Genomic DNA, 8260 nt, shown 5'->3' on the forward strand with positions numbered 1-8260 from the left:
AGGGCCCAGGTCTGGTAGGGGCCCATGATCTGTGATGCATGTATATGTATAGCCCTCAAAAAAATGTATAGCCCAGTAAAAAAGAAAAAATAGAAGGAAGGAGCAGCGTGAATGCGTGATGAGCTTGGCGGCTGATCGCTAGCGAGGAAAAGGTCAAGCGTCGCATGGCTGGCTTCTCGCACGCATCCATCCATCCATATGGATCGCTACTATCAAATCAAAGAATAGAAAGAAAGAAAACATAGCGATCGATGCCTCAACGTCTTCCTGTGTTCGTCGCTTGAGACTCAACCGTCGCTCCAGTTTCTTGCCGGTTGCCGCCGCTAAGCGCCCTGCTGGCTGCCGGCCCTGGCTTCGCTCCCGATTTTTGCTGTCCTGCACTTGACTCGTCCTAATATTGCCGCCCGGCCATCCGCGAGGCTAGGAGTTCATCGATCATCGTCCTCTCAGTCTTTCAAATGTACGTAATGATTCATCATCAGCAATTTCAATATACATGGTATAGAATTGTTAAGGTGTTTCTAATTGTATATGTACTATTTTTCTGCATCATGTATGGCTGAAAAATTACTCTTAATATTTTGCAAATGAAGTTAGACATGCACTAGATGCTTATATAATGTGCAGAAAAATACATATACATATAGTATTAGGGGCCCATGTCATTGAGTTCGCCAAGGGCCCTCTAAAACATAGGGCTGGCCCTGGCAGCCGCCAATGAACACCCCCACGCCGGCACGCCTCCCACACAGCGAACCATGCCCAAGAGAACCAAGCTCATGATACCAAATGTTGGGACAAACACCGGACCAGCTCGCCGCTCATCTCCCGTCTCACTCGCTCAGACGAAGGTGGAAGGAGGAGCACACTGGACACAAGTTTTTTCGGCGCACAGACGCCTTGCCGCACGAACGGCGCCTCGGCCGCACGAACAACCTTACTTTACTGAGCACATACCTCCGGCTCAGCTCATACCGTCACCGTGGCTCGGCAACAGACCGGCACCTCGATCAATACATTAAAGGGCCTTTTATACCGGACTGCACACACACACACTAGCACACGCATGCACGCAAGACCCGGCCACCACACCGGCCACCACTAGCACGTACACGGCCGGCTCACCACTAACCAACTAATCAAGTCCTACATGCATGCATCTCCAGCGATTATGCAGCTCCACTAACGGCCACACGACCTGGCTATGCATGTAGCTTGTTAGAGAGAATCGAGAGAGAGAAGCGAATGGAAAACAGATATATGAATGAACAGTTATTCTATTGATTGAAGATTGGGGTATTTATACCCAGTTTACAAGGCGGTTACAAAAGGAGGCAGTTGCCAAAAGTGGCACCGACATAGCAGTGATTAATAGTTAATTAACCTAATTAATTAATTCCTAACACTCCCCCTAATCAATGCTTGTCTTTGTGAATATACATCATCTTGATAGACTCCTCCTAGTATGTATTTGCCTTGAACGTTCATCATCTTCATCTTGAAAGTCTCCTCCAAAAACCCTATGGGAAAAATATGAGGAGAATAGTGCAGATATGTTGCTAAAACTCCTTTAAACCCAGTGGAAAAAATAATAAGGAGAAAATGATGCAACATATAATGATTATTGTCTCTTGATAACTCATATGATAAAAACCTTTGAAGAAGGAGAAAAATCATCGATGAGTTTAGAGAACAATTAATATGTCTTGAGTACTTTCTTTAAAAACCCCGATAGGGAAAAAAGAAAGTATGACATGCCTCGTTAAAAACCCTTATGAGAAACTTTGAGAGAAAACTCATAAAGAAAAAGAGTGCGATTATATATGCCATCGAAAACTCCTTTAAAACCCAATGGGAAAAATATAAGGAGAAAATGATATGACATATATGAACACTTGTATCTATATTGTCTCATTAAAAACCTTTTATGAGAAACCATTAGGGAAAAACTCGTGAAGGGAAAAGAGTACAATATATGTAATCTGATGTTTGTTAACATGTTATACTTTGGGAGATTACTCCCCCTGAACTTTGCAAATCTGGAGGATGTCTCATATCAATTACATTGACATGATCATGACATTATGAATAATATGTCGGTTTTTCCAATATTTTGTTTGCAAACTGTTTCATCACTTTTCTATAATTCATGAGGATAAGTGATCTCGAGCAATGTGCTTTGTGATATTGCTCTTCATATAACCTGTATGTATTGAGTAATACAAGTGGTAGCATCTTGATAAATCAAGTTATGTTACTCTGATGAATCTCAACCACATGGTTTTGAGTGTGGTTAATCATTCTGCTAAGCCAACCATATTTTCAATGCCTTTAGATAAAGTAATTATGTCAGAATGATAAGGGGAAGTAGCCATTAAATTCTATTTATATGAATTCCATAAGAAGGCTATTCCATCAAATTCAGTCATTGATATGGCTTTGTTGGGATCAAGTAAAGAGCCAATATCATGGTCAAATCTTGATTTTCCTGATGGAATTGTTCAGGATTTATTATGAACTTGAGGTATAAGTTAATATTCCTCATATCGACCATATACGTTTTGTTGATGTGATATATCCACATTGAACTTCTCAAATATGTTTTGGATATATGTAGACTGATATGTATTCTTGAGAGAATGCTCAAGTTGTAAACTTAAGCTAAATTTGGTTTAATCCAAATTTTCCGCCTTGAGATGATTTTGTATATGTTTAGGTCTTGTATAGACATTGATGATGAAGTCATCGATATACACTAAGTGATATAAGGAAAACAAATTTTGGATTTCCTTATTAACACAGAAGCAATCATCATTCTTTGAGTAATCCCTTTGAAGAAGGAACTCATTTAGTCGGTAGTACCATATGATTTCCGACTATTTCAAGTCATAGAGTGACTTTGAAGTTTTACACAAAACATGCTACGATTTATCTTTGGATTCGGAATTTTAAGCCCTTCAGGAACTTTAAAATAGATATCCGAAATGAGTGATCCATATGAGTATGTAGTCACTGCATCCATTAACTGCATGGTATTATTCGTACTGCCTATGATATTTAGTATCGAAACATAATTCCACTAATACCAGAAGGGTATGTCACATCGTGATCGATGTCGGATCTCTGCGTGAACCCTTTTGCTACAAGCCTCGCTTTCTCACCACCTCATTGACTTTGTCTATGAATGGGAAGTTTTTAGTATTCCATATGGAAGATACTTATGAGGAGTAGGTATTACTGCAGTAAATACCACTCATTTGTTGAGCGAGTGCTATCCTTCATTACTTGCTTCCTTTTTATGTGAACCAATATGAGTGCAAGAGGCACTCTACCATGGATTTTGGTTCTGGGCCCAAAAGGTTTTAGCAATTTGAGAAGAAATATATGTCGACAAATGTAGTCTTTAGTTTATATGATTCTGATGGAATCATTGAAGTTTGTGGATAAAATATGTACTCCTTTTTAACTCCTTGTGATTTCCTACAACAAATGGAGTCAAGGTGTTTCGATGTCCCGGCACCAAAACATTTGTGCACCTTTATGCCGGGAATTGGATGATGAGCATCCAGTGAGGTGTCTTTCAACTTGATGTTGAATTACATTTACTAGTTGAGGATGTGATTTCCTCTGTTTCCGCGGAAGCATATGAGAAGTTATATCTCATATTGTCAGATTTTCTCCCCTCTTGCTCTCATTTGGGGAGAAGAGTGGTTTATCAGGTACCTCCACTCTTCTGACACTTTACTGCAGGAATATATAATTTACTAACACCTTGTCATCAGTAAATGTATGTGGCAGATTTGCAATGTGTTGCAAATATATAATTCTCTAAACTTCTAGTTCAGATTCTTTGAGACATGGATATAAGGATTGAATGTCAATAACATTTCTAATTTATTTTTTCGGCATTCTTTGTGGTACTTATCTCCCCCTAATGCCGAAAATATCCTTATTGCTGATGCAATCAGCGTACGGACTATGAATAATTTTGATTGACGGATAAATTATTATTCCTCACATAGATCCCTGATTTTCTGTGAGTGCCCATTGATGTATGCTGGAGTGCTGATATCGGTATGTAACCGAATTATCGCAGATGGGAAATACTTTGTTGATTTCCACGTAGTTACTACAAGGGGAAAGTAGTATGAAATGCAGTTGGTATGATTTAGATCATACTTACGGTGTGTAAGGCCGTATGTGTCCAGCAAGAGGCTGGTAAATTTACAATTCTTTAAGATTGGTCATGTAATTCATTTCACTATCTTTGATAAGAAATTTAGTTAAACCATTCTGGGTATGTACATAGAGTACAAAAATATAATCGGACATTGCTTGTGAAATGATTTCAATGACATTGTCCATTCGAATGGGTTTTTCGATCCTGTTTTTAGGAGAATTTGCTCCTACTTTGATAAGTTGAGCAATTTATTTAGTAAGATTATGCATGGTTGTGTGTGATAAGAGACACACTTGAAATCATTTTATAAATGTTCCTATGAGTACCATGAAGTATCTAAATAATTCCACATAATGGTTAACTAATCCACATATGTCTTCTTAATGTATTCAAGGAAGATTGAGTGGCTCATTTAGAATTTTAAGGTGAGAGTGCCTTAAAACTGATTTCCCCTATGGCACATGTAGTGCGCATAAAATCTGATGATTTAGGATATTTTGCAACTTGTTAAGTTGTGACCAACAGAATTGTCAATAATTTTCTAATCATCCCCAAACCAGGATGGATAAGTCTATCAAAATAGACATTTAATTTATTAATATTTAGAAAATTATTTCGTACGCAACAATACTAAGTATGAATTTAACCATACTATCAAATTTATTAAATATTGTATCCAAGTGATGGGATATTGAACATCCTACTACATGTAGTAGTACAAGTACAGGTTAATGCTATTTTTGGGAATAATTAGGAGATTACCTAAGGTCTCCGATATTATTGAGTGCAAATGAGTTCATCCTCCATTTTCTGCACTAGATTTTGGTCCTCCTTCTGATGAAGATTCTGAGAACAATTCTTTACCAGAATCTGGTTGTTATTTGCAAATTTTCAAATTTATCCCATTGAACTTATTTGCCTTTTAATAAATTTGTGATGTGGTTCGACCATATGTTTGAGGGTTTGGTAATCATAGGTACAATATTTATATAACCACGCATCTGATAAACTTGAGAGTTGTCTTTTGATCATTTGAAAATGACCGATTCTTATTAAGAGATAATTCCGTCTTTGGTTGTCTATTAGCCTCCACTTTACTTCGAATTCCTCATAGTTGTATTTTGTGACAACTAACTTGCATACTATTCTCGATACTAGCATGAATTTTAAATTATGGTATAGCACCCATTAGGTGAATCTGATGATTTTAAGAAATTCCATGTTTCTTGATCATAAAAAAAGGTAGTACCATCTTAAGAGGATGTAAAGTGCATTAAGGGCTTTTCAACTGGATCTGTATATAGGAAAATATTTGATCACGAGATCTCAACTTAAAGTTGATTAAAGTGACAGAATTGTGAGATGCAATAGACTTGATGTTTTGAAATCAAATGGGTGATCAATCGTGATGTGCTCATGGCAGCATGTTTCTCTCAAGGGAAAAATTGTAGTGAATAAATATTCATCCATAATTACTTAGTTTGAGAACTAAGTGAAGTTGATGACATATAAAATGCAACATGTATATACTTAGCTATCAAGAGAATAGCCATTGCAGAAGGTGGAGTTATAGTGGCAATAGGCCACGGGTGGACACAATGACTGATGTCATGAATCATCTTAAAATAAATACTCCCACCTAATCTTGAATTTAGTGCATTTGGAAATGTCAGGCATGTGTTACATGAAAATACTCATGGCCAAGATGATCCTTGGTGAACCTGGGTGTATCCTTCAATACAACAGATGTGATGAAATCATTGCTAATGTTTTGGACTTCATTCTTGAGAAAATATGTGACTTCAGAGTCACTGCCAAAACACATAGACTTTTCATGTTTATCATTGGTTAGTCACTATAAAAGTATAACCACAATTTGATGTGGACCTATCAATAATGTTTGAGACACTCAACAATTTCTATAAATTGTGGTATCCATTTTAATGAATGGACGACACTATAATTAAAATAGTGACATAGGCTCCACTGCCATGTATTTTACCAATGTAATAGAAGGTAATTACTGGTATGTGCAAATATTTGCATAGTTGTCTATGACATATTAAAGCAAAATGAGGCTTGAATAAATGATATTTGTGGAAAATATTTGCCATTTCAGCATGTAGTGTTCATGCATGAATACCTTTTATTATGAGAGTAAATATCTTTTTTTTAGTGAACAACAACAATTGCTTCAGAGGAGCAATTTTTTTTTATGATAGCTGATGCTATACACTCATATGTGTAGACCTCCATTTATATAGAATAACACTTTGAAGATAGTCACCGGATGTGGTGTAGATCTCGCAGTAATAGAAAAACATAGTCTGACTTTTGTCAGTAGATGTTCATAATTCTATTACCTTATGTTATGCAAAATGTATGAAATCACTTTGAAGGTAGTCATCTGTCAAAATGACATGATGTAGACCTTGCAGTAATAGTGGATAGTCTGCAAAATTTGCAGTAGATGCCAGTATTACCTTATGATATCTTGAGGTAGTCACATATAATATTAATATTTGGAAGATCACTTCGAAGGTAGTCATCTTATCAAAATGACAAGATGTAGACCTCACAGTACTGATGGATAATCTGCAAATTACGCAGTAGATGCCATCAATACCTTGTGATTCCAAAATATAATATGGTGTAGTCATATTAAGTATAATCCTTGTTTTGAATTTACATCATGATTTGCATGAGAAAAAAAAAATCAATTGCAAAACATAGTTGTTGCACTTATTGTAAAGAATAGCACTAGTATATTGGGGTCCATTGCAGATGTAATGATCGACCCATCCATCAACATAGCTCAATGCCTTGGGACTCAACCGATATGATATACTACGGTATTAACCAAAATCTAAAACAGTAAGCCTGATGACTTGTGTTCATGTAGTATTAAGTCTGATGACTTGTTTGCCAATAAAAGAAACTAGAAGGGCTTAGTCTCAATTGGCCGAAGAGATAAGGTTTCCTATCGTCATCCTCAATGCATCTGGAATCAATCGATTTGTTCGGTATGCACATATAGCACCGGCACCGCCGCTGCGTACCAGTGTAACCGGGAGAAGGAGAGACCGGGGGTGGGCGGGTGGCGCCAGAGGGCTTGCTCGTCCAACGCCGCGCGCCAGAGGGCGCTGCCTGGCGTCGCTGCGTCGACGTTGCTGTAGTGTCGTGGGCTGGTCGTGCTACCGGTGCCGCCGCGGTGGAGATCGCCGTTCTAGGCGCCGGCCATTGGTTACCCCGAGGACACGCCACCTGTACTGGAGGGTATGCCGCGCCGTGGTCGTGCTCCGCCTGAGGGAGGAGCGCCGCGTCGAATGCTGCATCCGAGAGGTGGAGGACGCCGTCGTTGCCAAACGCCGAGGTACGCTCGCTGGGGCTTCTTCCCTTCTTTTCTCTTGTTCTTGATGCAGATTCTTCTATTCTTCTTGATTGAGAATTTCTTCCTATTTTCGTTTGAGTAGCGATCAATCCATCTCACCACGAGCATACGCCGGATGAAGCGATTTGCAAAACAGAATTTGTTATTAGATTTTTGATTGTTTGCAAGAAGACAAAAACAAATTGAAGAATGTCCTGATCCAGTTTTCCTCTTTTACAGAAGCATGTCCTGATCCAGTTTTCCTCTTTTACAGAAGCATGTCCATTGATTACTGCTGTGGACGGGAATATGGCTAATCGAATCGGCGGCATTCTTCTCTTCTCCTGTGGCCATTTCTCAGCGGAGAGCAAAAGTGCTGATAACGTGTTAGAGAGAATCGAGAGAGAGAAGCGAATGGAAAACAGATATATGAATGAACAGTTATTCTATTGATTGAAGATTGGGGTATTTATACCCAGTTTACAAGGCGGTTACAAAAGGAGGCAGTTGCCAAAAGTGGCACGACATAGCAGTGATTAATAGTTAATTAACCTAATTAATTAATTCCTAACATAGCTAACTAACTAAGTGCGTCATCTCTGCTAAACAACACAGTTTAAATCACTGTGACAATGACATGTAGGGCCCCATATCTAGTTTGACTACTCCTTGCTGACATGGCAGCTGACTGGGACACAAACTGTAAAATC

The 8260-nt window shown here is 38.4% G+C and overlaps 1 protein-coding gene across 1 annotated transcript; it reads left to right on the top strand.

Annotated features, from left to right (window-relative positions):
- The first annotated feature begins 758 nt into the window (after nt 1–758).
- LOC125518233 (uncharacterized) lies at nt 759–8052 on the top strand. Its single transcript, XM_087531715.1, has 3 exons — nt 759–851; nt 7133–7553; nt 7825–8052. Exons 1-3 carry the CDS (start codon nt 759–761, stop codon nt 8001–8003), a joined length of 693 nt encoding a protein of 230 aa, XP_087387841.1. The 3' UTR covers nt 8004–8052.
- Nucleotides 8053–8260: the final 208 nt, after the last annotated feature.

This window comes from Triticum urartu, chromosome 7A, assembly GCF_056163025.1.
Source record: "Triticum urartu cultivar PI428250 chromosome 7A, HENAU_Tu73, whole genome shotgun sequence".
NCBI lineage: Eukaryota > Viridiplantae > Streptophyta > Magnoliopsida > Poales > Poaceae > Triticum > Triticum urartu.

Bases quoted from the DNA above. Each gene is read 5' to 3' on its own strand.
- LOC125518233 (XM_087531715.1), top strand. From the start codon at position 759: ATGCCCAAGAGAACCAAGCTCATGATACCAAATGTTGGGACAAACACC. The intron at 852-7,132 runs GTGGAAGGAGGA...AGAAGGGCTTAG, and splicing joins TCTCACTCGCTCAGACGAAG to TCTCAATTGGCCGAAGAGAT. The intron at 7,554-7,824 runs GTACGCTCGCTG...CCTCTTTTACAG, and splicing joins CGTCGTTGCCAAACGCCGAG to AAGCATGTCCATTGATTACT.